Raw genomic sequence first — 13,859 nt, 5'->3', positions numbered from 1 at the left:
TTCCCAGACCCAAACCACCGAAGAAGAGCCGGTGTCAGACGCCAGCGCAGAAGAAGAAACACTGGCGCTAACAATGGTGGATACTTGGCTAACGCCGCATAAATAAACATGTCAGGTTATAAATGAACGATGTCGGTGTTATCGTCAGTATTTTAATGTCAGGGGTTTAAAGTGTATCCGTTTCCCGGTGTCATTTGATGTGCTGCGTTATGTAACGTTAGATGTTGAACAGCAGGAGCCGTCTCGTTGTTGAACACGATTCATTTGTCCGTCAGCGATGCCGCTGGGTTTGAAACCATGTTGTGCAGTCTGCAAGACCAACTCCTCGTCCATGTGGAAGAAAGGAAACCAGGGAGAAATCCTGTGTAACAACTGCACAGGGAAGAGCAGCGGCGGCGGAGCTGCAGGACCCACCATGTCCTCCAACTCACAGCCCAGCAATGGCGGGGGCAAGCAGGTTGGTCACCCGGTGAGAATGTGGGTGTCTGTCTGTGTGTGGGTGGTTGAGGGGTCATACTTTGGGATGTTTCTAAGGTGGCCCCGCCTGATATGTGTTCTTTGTGCCGCTAGTCCAAGCAGGAGATCCACAGGAGGTCTGCAAGGCTGAGAAGCACCAAGTACAAAGCTCCTGCGTCTGAGAAGAAAGTGTCGACTAAGGGAAAGGGAAGAAGACACATATTCAAACTGAAAAATGTAAATTACAGTTGGATTTACTTGACAGATTTCTCTCATTATTGTGTTGCAGTTAATGCATGTACTGCATTTGACTGTTGTGCGTTTTTTCAGCCAATCAAAGCACCAGAGTCCGTTGCAACTATCATCACATCAGAATCAGTATTTTACAAGGTATGATGTTTAGTCTTACCACACAAACAAATTAATATGTCTTGTTCTGATCGAAACAGTTGTCATATACTCTATTTTTGTCTATGTAATTACAGCAATATTCTACTAAACATTCACCCTGTGGTGCATGTGAGAGAGGAGACAAGCTGTATTCATCCTCAGTTGTTCGCTTTGTACCCGCAGGGTGTTTACTACCAGACCGGAGACGTGATCAAGGTAACAGATGAAGAGGACGGAAAACCTTACTATGCTCAGATTCGAGGCTTCGTGCAGGACCAGTACTGTGAAAAAAGTGCAGCACTAACCTGGTTGATCCCCACCCAGGCCAGCCCAAAGGACCGGTTTGACCCCAGCACATACATTGTTGGTGAGCACTGAGAAATGAGACTTTGCTAATTTTAGGCTGTTTTTGTGGCAGGGTTAGAACTGTCTGTTTTTGTTTCAGGTCCAGAGGAGGATCTACCCAGAAAGATGGAGTACCTGGAGTTTGTCTGTCACGCTCCCTCGGAATATTTCAAGTCACGCAGCTCTCCGTTTCCCACCATCCCCATCCGACCAGAGAAAGGTTACATCTGGACCCACATAGGATCTGCGCCAGCCCTCACCGTCAAAGAGTCCGTGGGTGGTAGCAGTTAACATGACTCTGATATGGACTTGATCTATTGCTTTTAAACAGACATTTGTACATTTATGTAATATAGTAAAAAAACAAAAATGTTGTTAATCACCAACTTAAGATCGAAGACAAGCTGTAAGATGATACATAAGAAACCTGGTCTACTGCATTTCAAGAAAGTTGGTTACAGAGCTGCAACATTGGAATATTACTTTTGTATTCAGTAATAAACAAAAACGAGTTTTCCACCATCCTGTTTGTGTCTTTATTCATTCATTTATTATGTAACACCGTGACTTTTGCTTTGCACTAAGCTGTAAATAGCGTAGACACGGCAACATTAAACTAATGTTTAAATTACAAGGACAAAAACAGTAAAGAACTGCACTAAGCTGTAATGCAGTAAAAGCACATAAGATGCTGCAGTGCATGTAGTAGTATCACAATCAGATTTATTGCCCAGTATTTTGGACATGGTGGATGTTTACAGTGGCTCTCAGTGTGCTTATAGGTGTTTGTTCCTTCTTCCTCTGATTTACTGCTGGGTGGTATCGTGATGCTCTGCAGTGATGTCTGTGTTCTTGACAGAACCTCAAAATAAGTCTCTGGTGTTGGAAGTACAAGACCTGATTTCCACCTCAAAGCATAAAATCACAGAGAATATGAAAAAGAAAAATCAAAATAAATCATGCAAACCGCTTCAGCACAAAGGCATTTCATATAATCCAAACCATTTTTTTATGTACATTGGAATAACATTGTCTGATAGATGTTTTCAGCTGTCTTCAACCCAGTACCAGTCAGGAGTATGATATATTGATATATTAGACATTATTATATTAACTAATTATAGGGTCGTGTCCATCACGACCAAGGGCGAAATCTTCAGTCTTTAATTCACATTTTAAGTCACGTCTCAAAACAACAGGCTGTTGCCTTCGTAAGATCAACAAAACTAAACGTCGGATTTAACCAAAGAAGGAAGTAACGCAGCAGCGAATCCTCTTTCTCTGCCTCTATACTCTTCGACAAACATCTCAGTCAAACTCTGGAGCTTCACCTCGTACGTGAAATTCCGTGCGCTCCTGCAGGGAAATAGATGTTTCACTAATGTCACGTTTATTTGTTTCCTCATGGGTTGGAAACGATGAGCTTTTCCTGAGCAAGTGAACAGACAGGAACATGGGCAAACTCCAGTCCAAACATGGTGAGATGTTATTTTCAAATTAGCCTGTTTTTTTTAAAAGTGGCTCATTACTAGTGTTGACTTTTCTCTCGTTATTTGAGCAGCTTCGAAACGCAGACAGAGTCCTGAAGGTAAGAAAGTCAGTACCACATACTGCAAATACACTACTGCTAATTCCTACACGTGTTTGTATTAATATATGTTTGTTTTTCTTTGTGTTATGTTTTGCAGGTGGTAGTTTGATTACCAATGTGCCGATCTGTCAGGAGGAGCTGGAGCGCATCCACATCCACAGAAGCAAACTGCCAAAGGTAAAATGATTATTTTTTATTTATTCTATTCGAAGTTATTAATAAACTATTAATAACTGTACTAACATATATACAGAAGCATCATTATTATCATTATTATGGAAAATATAATAATATTTGGGGCAGCAACCTCGAATATTTTCCCACAGTTATTTTGGTTTCCTTTCACACTCTAATGCCCCGTTAGTGATTGATTATAGGAAAACTGGCTCAGCGATGGATGGAAACCAATTAGAAATGTGAATAATATTTTTATTTAATAATAAAGTTGGTCTAGTTTCTGCAGCTCCATATACAGTATGTTTTTCTATATGTGAAGCGAGAGTCAATGGGAAATGACTAAATTAAGTGCCTTTGAGAAAAAAAATGTGATTTTGCCTTCACTTGGCCCTAAATTGATATCTGAAGGCAGAATTCTTCTCCTCAATATCTCCATAAATAAATTATACATTACCCACAGAGGCGTGTTCCCACACTACAGAAAAACAAGCTATAAAAACAATACAACAACACACACACATTAGCAGCCTCTTCATGCTGGTTTATTGCGATGGAAACAGCTTCATCACGGTGCAGGCAGTTTGGGGACAAACAGTATTTGTTTACATCACATCCAAAAGACATAAAAGGTGTGCGGAGGTGGTCGTGTATTTATTCTTCCACCCTTCCTCCATCTCTATAAAGAGACTCTCAAGTCTGTGAAGTGTAAGACGGCCACCCCCTCCAAACAGCAAGCTCTTTATACAGGACTGAGCTGAAAAAAAAAAAAAAAACCTCCACATCTGGTACTGCTTTCCTCCTCCAGCCAGACAGACTGTGAGGGGGGTGGAGGAGGAGAGGAAAAAGATTTGGGGAGGGGTGTTGGGAGCTGTAGAGAATGAAGTGTGGCATGGGGTGGGCATTTGATTGCGTAAATGGCATCACATGTAGTCTGTTAACATTAATCAAACAGCCACGTTTATGGCTTGGATGTTGAGAAATAGTTTCCTAGCCCAGACAACTTGTCGTACTCTTTATCCATCACAGACGGTAAAAGCTGGTGACAGTCAAATACTCTGCTAATAACTATAAACACACTTATTTAATCTGTGTAACCAGATTTTGTGGTGAGAGTAAATCACAAATCATTTATGTGCTTCCAAGGAACACAGGCGTTGCTTGTAGGAACAGTAAATTCACTGATACACCCATGTTGACTAAAATATGAAAAATGGGCCAGTTAGGCTTTTTAACTTTTTTTCCTCCAGTATGTTTCATGTTCTAGCACAACTGCTGAAGTCATGCGATTTGGTGTGAGTTGTCACCAGTCTGGCGGTTTATGAAGTGTTATAGGCTGAGGATACGTTTGCACTATGCTATATGAAAGTCCTGGAAATGTCTACAGTTTGGAAAAAGGCATTGTCTCTGCCAAGTTGTTTAAAGGGCTGTGGTGGGGTTTCCTTGGTTGTTAATGTGCTTCTTGTGATTAGACTTTCCAGACTAATATGGTTTGGTCCATGACACTGTGGCTGTAAAGTGTAAATGGTCTTATATTGTTCCCTTACTGTTACGTTATGCATTCATTCAGGCTCAGGCGTTCTGCAGAAATGCCAACCAGTTTTTTTTTTTTTTTCTAAGATCTCTGTATTATTTGTATGTGTGGACATAAAGGAGTAAATGTTGAGAAACAGAGTAAATATTGTAACATGTAAGTGCAAACATCATGAGCAGGGTTTTAATTTCTTCACGTCAGCCTCATATTGTTTGATATAACTAACAACTAGGAGTGGTTAGTTTTTCAAGCTCAAAGAAAACTATTCCACTGGTTATTTTCTTTGCACAGGGAATCCACCCTTCAGGCCAGGTAACACGATGCGTTTCTCTGTTTACACTCACTTTTTCTGGTGTTTCAACGTGTGGTTTTAATGATTTTATTCAGGCTAAAATCAAACACACATTTTTTCGATTGCCACTATCAAAAACAGTGTTCACAAAGTCTTTCTATAGATAAGCTATACAAAGTCACCGCTCTGCCAATATTTGAAATTTTGCGATATCAGAATGAACGGATGAATGTTTGTTGTGTAATCACAGGGTGTAAAGAGGGAAGCAGAAGAGTACAGGATTGCACCGTGGAACATTGTTCTGCTACCTGCATCGTCACACTTCCACCCTCTTTCACTGGAAATCAGACCTGGCATCAAAGCTTCACAGCAAGCAGAGTGTGAAGAGAAGAGGGTGTGGAGAGAGAATGGTTGTTTTGTGTGTATGTGACTGTGTATGTGGGTGTGAGGGCGTGCATGCATCGTTCCTTTTGTTGCTCATCTGCATCTGCCCGACTGTCACATTGATGCATGACACCTGACATGGACTGTTACATTGAGAGGGAAGCAGTGCCTTCATGTCGCTTCTAGACCTTCATTGTTTTTGTGTGAAAACTAATATTTGCCAAAAAAATGGGGTGACAAGTTATTTTTTATATGATTTAAGAGGATCTGTTATAGTTTACTACAGTATCAAAGTTCACTAACGCATTTTAACTCTGGGGTTTGCTGGTTGTATATAAATGTATAAATATGATGAAGACCAGTTTATAAAAAAGTAAGACCATGCTGTACATAAGGTGAAGCAGCTTCCTCCACCTGCAATGCTGCATCACACTTACTAAAAGAAGAAAGCCAGGGAGGAAATTACCAATCCAACAATGACCTTTCACTCTTCACTCATTCTTCTCTTGCTCCTTTGCTGCCCCACTGTTCTGTTTACACTGCCTGTATTTCTATGTTGTCATTTTTCACATCACCTCTTCACCTGATCAGAATAAATATGTTCTGAAGTGATTAAGTTGATTATAACCACAAACTGAGCTGATGACAGACTTTAACAAAACCACAGATGTTCTGGGACTGTTCACTTCCCACCTGGAGATCCATCTCAACATTCATGGGACATGAAAATCACTTAATTGCTTCCTCTCTCTCTCACTCTCTTACACGTGTGCTCTGTGTTTAATTTGTGCTCAATGTGTTTTCACAGGACACAGAATTAAAGGAAAACAGGTCAGACCATAACAGCAACCTCAGTGGTGAGTATAAAATTACATGCATCATACTGACATTGTTTGTCTTCTACATATTATAGATGGGTTATTTATTATTGTGTTACATTTAGTGCATTACAAGAAGCTTCTGATGTGTAACATGGCATACTCCCATGATCTCCCAGGGGACAAAGAAACAGTGAAATGATCTGCATCTGTTTTGTGTTTGTGTGGGAAAGTGTTGACCTTGGATGTACAGCTTTCGGTTTCCTTGCTGTTGCCAGATATTCAGTGGAAACAGACCTCATAACAAGGAACGAATTAATAACAAAACACAGTTGTGATTATAGCTAATCTGCGAATAAATAAGGGCATTTACAGTTCAGATCTGTGTGTTGTTTAGTGGTTCTGTCACCAAAGAAGAAACAAGACCCGGACAACAGCACCCACTTTCAGGCCAATAAACAGACAAAGAAGAAAAGCTATGCTGGTGTAAGTGTCTCTGACTTGATGGACTGCAGGTCATACAACATAACAGTTCAACATTTTGGGGCAATATAATTAGCTTTATTTCTTAAAAGTGTGTGAGAAACAGAAACAGGCAGTGTGGCCCCTGCATTCACCACTGGCTGTTTGGCAACTTCACTGAGATGACAAGACAAGGCCAAGATATGGCAAAATACATTATTCCAGATTACAGATTAAACAAGATATAACATGATAATAAGTGATCTTTTAATCTAACTCCAAAAAAAGTAAATAAACTGTCACACCTATTACTTTTAATATTCATTACAGTTACATAAGTTTGTTATGACAAAATGTGCACGTACAGGAGCCCGAGTGTAACCTGGTGGTTGAAGAGGACTCTCGAAAGGAATGGGTCTTCACTCTGTACAATTTTGACAACAGCGGCAAGGTCACAAAAGAGGTAGCTTGTTTCCTTGTTTAATGTTCAAATAATTCACTAGAAAGTGTCTCTGTACAGTGTGTCTGCATGTATTTTGCAGGACATGTCCAGTCTGATAAACTCCATGTATGAGGTTCTGGAGACATCAGTCAAGCAGACTTATGGTGGCCACACACTGAAGATTAAGTTAGCTGTAACTCCCACAGCTTGCTCAGACAAGATCTCACAGACTGGTAAAACTGCATTTTTACTCTGGCTCTGGAAAATATAAATATCATTTGCAGGGTAAACACCGAGAATTAAAAGCGTCACTGTGCCAAAACTGTACCTGTTTCATAACAGTGAGTCTTAAATTACAGTGATAACTCATCTTTGTGATGATAATGACTTCCCTTTCTCATTGAAAACAGCAGTAGAGAAGGAGCAGAGTGTATCTCAAAATACAGGAAACCCAGTGAGGAAAATCTACTCTGTGGAAGAAAACATAGAGCGCAGAAATCACTATCTGGATCTTGCTGGCATCGAAAACTATACCTCCAAGTTTGACAATATAGGTAGGCCCATAGGAGCACCTTTTTATATATCAATATATAAACACTCCATTTTGAATATATTGAATATATATATATATCAGTATATAAACTGATATATATATATATATATATATATATATATATATATATATATATATATATATATATATATATATACACACACTTGAAACTAAAATAAAATTTCTTTGTTTTTTCCAGTGCCACCCTCTCAGGAGCCTGGACAGCACACTCACTCAGCTCTTCAGCCCCACACAGTGGTAGCAAGAGAGAACTACACCTCTACTCCCAGAGATCCATCACTCCTTCATTCACTGAAAAGTAGCAGAGGAGAGGGGAGGTCCTGCAGGCATTCTGTTTCTTTTTGCCATCCTACCAAATCTCACCCTGCAGCACACAGTGTCATTCAACATTCCCATAGCAAGAGGCCTCACTGCAGAGTACAAGATATTGCCTCACACTTTAGACCCACACCAGGAGGAGACTGGGAAATATTTTCCAACTTTCAGCATCTCTGTAGCACCCCTCTGGTCCAGAAACATGATCACCGCCACCACCATGAACACCATCATCATCATCATCATCATCACCACTACCACCCATCATAAACACATTTTAAACACGTATGACATGAGACAGGTGACAATAATTAGTACAGATTATCAACCCTAAGTGAGCCAGATGGGAGGTCTACTTTCACTCTGCATGTCTTTGAGTCATCTCCTTTAAGGCAATGTTATCTAATGCAAACAAAAGTCTGTACAATCATATACTCTACATCCCGCTACATCCTGCTTTTGTCTGAATACCACTTTTGTAAAGTTTTTGATTGACAGTTGTATCTCAGGTAGATCACCACTTAAATTATATTATGTCTAAGTCAGTACAGTGTTATATAATATCTGTATTTTGGATCAGAACTTTGATTTTGACCACCTTACATGTTAACAATATATGTCTTTTCTGTTTGATACTAACATGATGTGCAAATTAGTGCATCAGCAGTGAAATGGTGTTTTGTTTATTCTGACTTGGTAACATACATTTTTTTGTGATTAAACATGGTATCACTGAACAAATATTTATTGAATCATTCACTGTGAATCATTTCATAGTTCATACTTTATATAACAATCAGCCAATGTCAGTGTTTTCTTTTCTGTTCTTGTTAGTCTTTAATAAGGTTAGAATGACATGAATGATTATTATAATAAAAAGTAAAGGCCTCATAGTAAAATAAAATAATTGCTGAATTGAATTAAACATCACACAGAGATAATAACACAGCACCCAAGGTTGGATTATCCCTGTACTACAGCTCTTAGGCCTCACACAAAGGTGTTGTGACAGGTTTCCCAGTGGCATTCAGATGTTGTTGCTACTTATCTCTCTGGCAAAAGTTGCAAATTGATACCATACCCAACGGAGGGCGTGAGACAGCTGTTTCTATAAATAACCTCAACCCACTTACCTACCACGAGACCCCCTGGCTTATTCCTGCCTAACCACAGCACGCCTAGTACCGGACGAATGCAAAACACCCAGACAGACAGCAACAGAGCAGCAAACACAGAGGACACAAAACTGTGCCACAGAGCTGTTTGACAGCAGCTCCCACCAAGAAACTTAGGCCTGTTTGTACATCGACCAGGGATAAAACCTGCAAACATGAAGTCACTTCGATTCCTTGCTGCTGAAGGCTTCATCAAGACTGGTCCAAGGGCTCTGGAGAACCTCACCTGTGTGTCCTTTAACCTCTACCCACTTCTCTTCAAGGCCAGCTACCTCCATGAGAAGCCTGATGTGCTTCATGCTCTGGTCCAGACATGGCCTCTTCCTGAGCTCAACCTACACAGACTCCTGGGAAAAACAGTCGACTGTCAGATGGACCTCACCTCCCGCACCTGTCGGCTTTGTCTGGAGGCAGTTCTGACTGGCTTAAAGGTACCCAAATGGTCTTGAGTATAGCAAATGTGTGCCTGATCATATTAATGTCATAGTTGCATTTTCCTGTACCATGTTTTTCACTTCTTATATTTGTGACCTAACTGGCTTTAACAAGAATTATCAAAAAAATTGACTAGGTTTTACAATACTTTTCATTTGTTTTCTAAAGGATTATGTGCTGTCTGCCCCAAGAACTTATGCCAAGAGTCTAAATGTGGTGGACCTGACAGCCCTTAAGGACATCCAGCACCAGGCCTGCCCCTGCCAGTCTACTCTGGGTCGATGGGCAAGAACTCAGCTCCTTACTCGGTTATGCTATGACATCATGGTGGCCATGCAAGCCAACAATGCACCACAATCTGTCTTTGAAATTTCTGTTGAAGTCCGTCTACATGGCTTTGTCACAGGGCGCAACTATGACCTGGTGGCTCAGGCATTCCTCCTCCTCCGTTACTGTCCACTGAAGCTTCGATTTGTTAGTTTCCGGGCAGATTCCCTTGCTCTCAAGCAGCTCTTCTATGTCCTTCGACTAGCAGAACCTGAGTTTATTATAAAGCTGGAGGTGGTCCACAATGTTCCCTTGGAGGCCACACACCTGGAAGTGCTATTGTCCAGAGTTGAATTCCCTAAATTAGAGTCTTTGACCCTGCCGGCCGGGGCATTGGATGTTAGGAGACTTGGAGCTGATGATGATGATCTGCTGGCCACTATTGGCAATCTGCTGGCACAGCTAAGCAGACTGACTGAGCTCTCTGTTGGTTTCTCTACTCTGACCGGACACCTACGCAGACTACTAAGGTGAGTCAATGTGCAGATAAAAAAGAAAACAATGTGTGTGCTTGTTGCTTAATATATGTAAATGGACTGATAAATACTAACGTCAGTTAATTGGTGATTAGTCAGTTACCAAATTTTTTTTATACCATCTGTGTACGTTTTCTTATGATGGCATCACACTGAGTTTCAGAGAGATTAATATTCAGTTCTCTTCCAAAAGAAGCCTGAATTTAATGCAAATATTGGCCCTTTGTCCTTTACTGAATAATTACCTTTTACCTGTTTTGTTTACCCAGTCCCCTCAACACACCACTGCAGTGTTTGGAGTTGGCTAACTGTTGCCTGAACCGCATTGACATGACGTACCTGGCCAACAGCCTCCATAGTGAGGCCCTGGTCCGCCTGGACATCAGCGGACATGATATTTTTGGTTCTTTCTCTGCCTTCTTCCACAAACTGCTCGGTCGTTGTTCAGCCACATTGTCTAGCCTTACCATTGAAGAATGCAACGTAGGGGATGAGCACATGGATGCCTTCACTAACACTCTGGCTTGCTGTCAGGCGCTGGAGGAGCTCAAACTCCTGGGAAACCCCCTGACCTCTGCAGCCTTACGGAGGTTAATCTCCATGATATCTGCAAGCTTTCCTAAGTTAAAGTACATAGAAGTACCAGTCCCTCGTGAATGTTACTCTGAAGATGTCACTTATCCTCTGGATGATTCAGTCCTACTGCACTATGACAGGGAGTTGTTTCAAGAGGTCAGGGGTCAGTTGATGGGCATCCTAGAAGGAGCTGGTAGAGGGAATGTGGAGATGTGTACCCCTCTTTTGGGGCCCTATGATCCAGACATAAATGAAACCAGCAATGAACTGGGGGTGTCAATGTTGAAATCTTTCAACAATGTCATTGGGAACTTTATAGGTACAATAACTGATGTGGATAACAGGAGATCACAGGCTCAGAAAGATAATTATTGAGGTTTCCAGGGGAAGGATAGTCAATGGACCGAAAGTCACAATTTTAAAACAGACAAAACAGAATTTCTTGCTTTGTTTGGTATGTTTTTAAGCTATATTAAATGGGATATAGCCTAGCAATTTCATATAGTTATAGTGCGAGTACAGTAACAGCCAACTGTCCTAACTGGTCCATGCTTAACCACTGGCCACTATTGTGGAAATAACTAGACATATTTGGCTGTAGATTACCATTATCATACAGGAATTCCACACCCAACTACATATTATATTAGCAGTAAATATTTTCTCCTACCTCCTATAGTCCATAAGCCAAACAGATGTGCAGTGTAAATAGATGTAGCTACTGTAGTAGTTGTGGTAGTTACGTGTATCTATTGTAAATCATGTCATTGGTTTAAATGTTGTATATAACTAGATTTGTAAAGGTAAATAGCACAAATTCGCAACATTGGACACATTATTTTATGAAGAGTACAATGATAATGTCATACCAATAAATCACATCTTCAATTAGCCTACTATCATTTCATAAAATGACACTTGCAAATCTTCGAAAATCTGTGTCTTTAATGAGCACTGTCTTATATAGGTTACATCACATTTTAAATATTACACCAGGTGACCATCATGCACCGACTAAACATGGGAATTAACAGCTTGGGCAAACCAGGGATCACTTATTTCTTCGCCCACTCCTCTCTTTCTTTCCTCTCACGGATCACCTCTTCAAGGTAGGGTGTAAGGTAATGGACATCCTAAAGGGATTTTAAAAAATGAAAGGATGTATATAATAAGCAGGTTAAATTATAATTATAGGCATTTCAGTTCAAAATAAGTCTGCAACGAGAAATGCAAACTGTAAAAACTGCTCCTTAATTATCCATATTTAAAACTAAATACTGGTACATAAAGAAATGGTGCAGACTAACATAACTTCAAATTAACCTGACATCCCTCATTAAAAAGAAAAAAAAAATCAACTTTGTTCAGTTTACCTCTTCATATTTTGTCCACTTGTCTTTAGGAAGGATCTGATGCTTCATGGAGAGATCCAGGGCTCTCTTGATCCTAAACACCCTGTCATTGTACACGGTCTCTGGAAGCCTCCTCAGAGCCTCCTTCACATCTGAATTCTCATTAATTGTGTCATCATGCATTAAACCTGACACAAAAAACACAGTGCATGTTTAGCTCATATCCAACCCATTTCTTACATTTATATTTTCACTGGCACTTGTTTCAGGCAAATGTGCAGCAGTGATACCAGCACCATGGTATCACTGCTGCACAGTTGACCAACACACTATCATTGGAACTTACCAAGTTTGTTGAAGCCACACATATTGTAGTACCATTTGCGAAATCCAACCAGGAGCCTGCCTGACGCAGCTGTTAACACAAGGACACACAGACACTGGATCAATCAAGCAGCACAAACTTAATTTCAAAGAAGTTTAAAAGTTACCTTAAAGTTCCTTTAGTGCACAGATGACATAAAGTAAGGTGCAAAATTATACAATTATACAATTATTATATTATTATACAATTATTATATTATTATACAATTTATTACATAAATTGTGTTTTCATTTATAAATTAACTTCATACCAAATGCAGTTAATGGAGACAAATCTAAATCTAATCAGTATCTGCAGCTCTCCCCTTTGCCATTAAACCAGCAGCAGTTCTCTTTGGTTTGACCTGAACAGTTTCTCCTGGTACTTTGCAGCACCTTGAAGAGGGTCAGGCTAACCTCCTGGTTCTGCTTGCCTCTGAAAATAGTTCTTCATGAACTCTAACCTTGTGTTGCTGCCTGAGCCCCTGCTGAAACTACTAAAGCAGCTACCTGTGTATGAGCTCTTTTTGTACCTTAAACACCATAATGTGTGGGTGGAAGAGTGCCTCACGCTGTATGGCGTTAACGTCACATTACAAGACAAACAGAGACCTGTGACTTTCAAACCATATTATCCGACAAAGACATTGAACTTTGGATGACAAACAGTAGATGTCAGTCTAATGTAGCTAACATATGTCGGTACACAGGGATGACAGATAAATCAACACTGACGTTACACCGGCTGTAATGCTAAGAAGCTACCATTACATGATATCCATGTGTAATGTTTGATGGTACAGCACAGCATTTACCGTTAGCTTTACAGATAATAAAACTAACAAAATACTGAGTGACTTTACTGAGATTAGCGTTAGCATCCGTTAGCTAACGTTAGCATCAGTTAGCACGGGGACACTAGAGGACACACACAAGTCAAACGTGCCAAAAAGCATTTTCAGTCAGAAGAAGGGAACATTCAACAATTTCACATGTTACAGAATAACGTGTGTCATATAATGACAGTGTAACCTGATCTTTAATTGGTTATTTTAAAGCTGAAAATATTTTTAAAGGAGTGCTGCTCACTTACCTGGTGCCCTCGACGCCATGTTTACCAATGAACTCGACCGCGGTGGATTATGGGAAAGGAGTACTGCCAGTGTGGGAAACTTTTAACTAGTTTAGGGATTTTTAGGAAATATCGGGGACAATAAATATCTCTCAGACAAAGCAATATTATTGAATACTTTATAGTGAGCTAATCCGTGGGTAAACCTAAAAAGAATCCAGCATTCATTATGTAAAAGACGCATCTCTAACCTCTGATGAATCAACTCTATGTGCACAAGTATATGTTGTGCGTTCATATTACTTT

General features: G+C 40.2%; 4 protein-coding genes across 6 annotated transcripts; 3 read left to right on the top strand and 1 right to left on the bottom strand.

The window, feature by feature from the left end:
• The first annotated feature begins 32 nt into the window (after nt 1–32).
• gatad1 (GATA zinc finger domain containing 1) lies at nt 33–1,713 on the top strand. 2 transcript variants are annotated; one of them, XM_026300401.1, is made up of 5 exons: nt 33–457; nt 571–693; nt 787–846; nt 1,030–1,213; nt 1,292–1,713. In XM_026300401.1, the coding sequence occupies exons 1-5, from the start codon at nt 278–280 to the stop codon at nt 1,480–1,482; spliced, it is 738 nt and encodes a 245-aa protein (XP_026156186.1). In that variant the 5' UTR covers nt 33–277; the 3' UTR covers nt 1,483–1,713. The 2 variants fall into 2 exon arrangements, with proteins under 2 accessions (XP_026156186.1, XP_026156185.1); XM_026300400.1 differs by having other exon boundaries at nt 33–469.
• Nucleotides 1,714–2,504: 791 nt separating this feature from the next.
• LOC113126468 (protein naked cuticle homolog 2) lies at nt 2,505–8,518 on the top strand. Of its 2 annotated transcripts, none has more exons than XM_026300493.2 (9): nt 2,505–2,669; nt 2,753–2,779; nt 2,880–2,959; nt 5,975–6,023; nt 6,382–6,470; nt 6,814–6,909; nt 6,989–7,121; nt 7,302–7,442; nt 7,641–8,518. In XM_026300493.2, the coding sequence occupies exons 1-9, from the start codon at nt 2,645–2,647 to the stop codon at nt 8,045–8,047; spliced, it is 1,047 nt and encodes a 348-aa protein (XP_026156278.1). In that variant the 5' UTR covers nt 2,505–2,644; the 3' UTR covers nt 8,048–8,518. The 2 variants fall into 2 exon arrangements, with proteins under 2 accessions (XP_026156278.1, XP_026156277.1); XM_026300492.2 differs by having other exon boundaries at nt 7,299–7,442.
• A 432-nt stretch (nt 8,519–8,950) lies between these two features.
• Nucleotides 8,951–11,691, top strand: lrrc14b (leucine rich repeat containing 14B). The gene is made up of 3 exons (XM_026299591.1): nt 8,951–9,383; nt 9,556–10,184; nt 10,460–11,691. The coding sequence occupies exons 1-3, from the start codon at nt 9,108–9,110 to the stop codon at nt 11,139–11,141; spliced, it is 1,587 nt and encodes a 528-aa protein (XP_026155376.1). The 5' UTR covers nt 8,951–9,107; the 3' UTR covers nt 11,142–11,691.
• uqcrb (ubiquinol-cytochrome c reductase binding protein) lies at nt 11,690–13,611 on the bottom strand. The gene is made up of 4 exons (XM_026299592.1): nt 13,575–13,611; nt 12,465–12,533; nt 12,140–12,306; nt 11,690–11,899 (listed from the first exon to the last, which is right to left on the bottom strand). The coding sequence occupies exons 1-4, from the start codon at nt 13,591–13,593 to the stop codon at nt 11,822–11,824; spliced, it is 333 nt and encodes a 110-aa protein (XP_026155377.1). The 5' UTR covers nt 13,594–13,611; the 3' UTR covers nt 11,690–11,821.
• Nucleotides 13,612–13,859: the final 248 nt, after the last annotated feature.

Source organism: Mastacembelus armatus, chromosome 11 (genome assembly GCF_900324485.2).
Source record: "Mastacembelus armatus chromosome 11, fMasArm1.2, whole genome shotgun sequence".
In the NCBI taxonomy this organism is placed as follows: Eukaryota; Metazoa; Chordata; class Actinopteri; order Synbranchiformes; family Mastacembelidae; genus Mastacembelus; species Mastacembelus armatus.
Note: the sequence above shows the minus strand (reverse complement) of the source record. Positions and strands in the feature narration are given on the sequence as shown.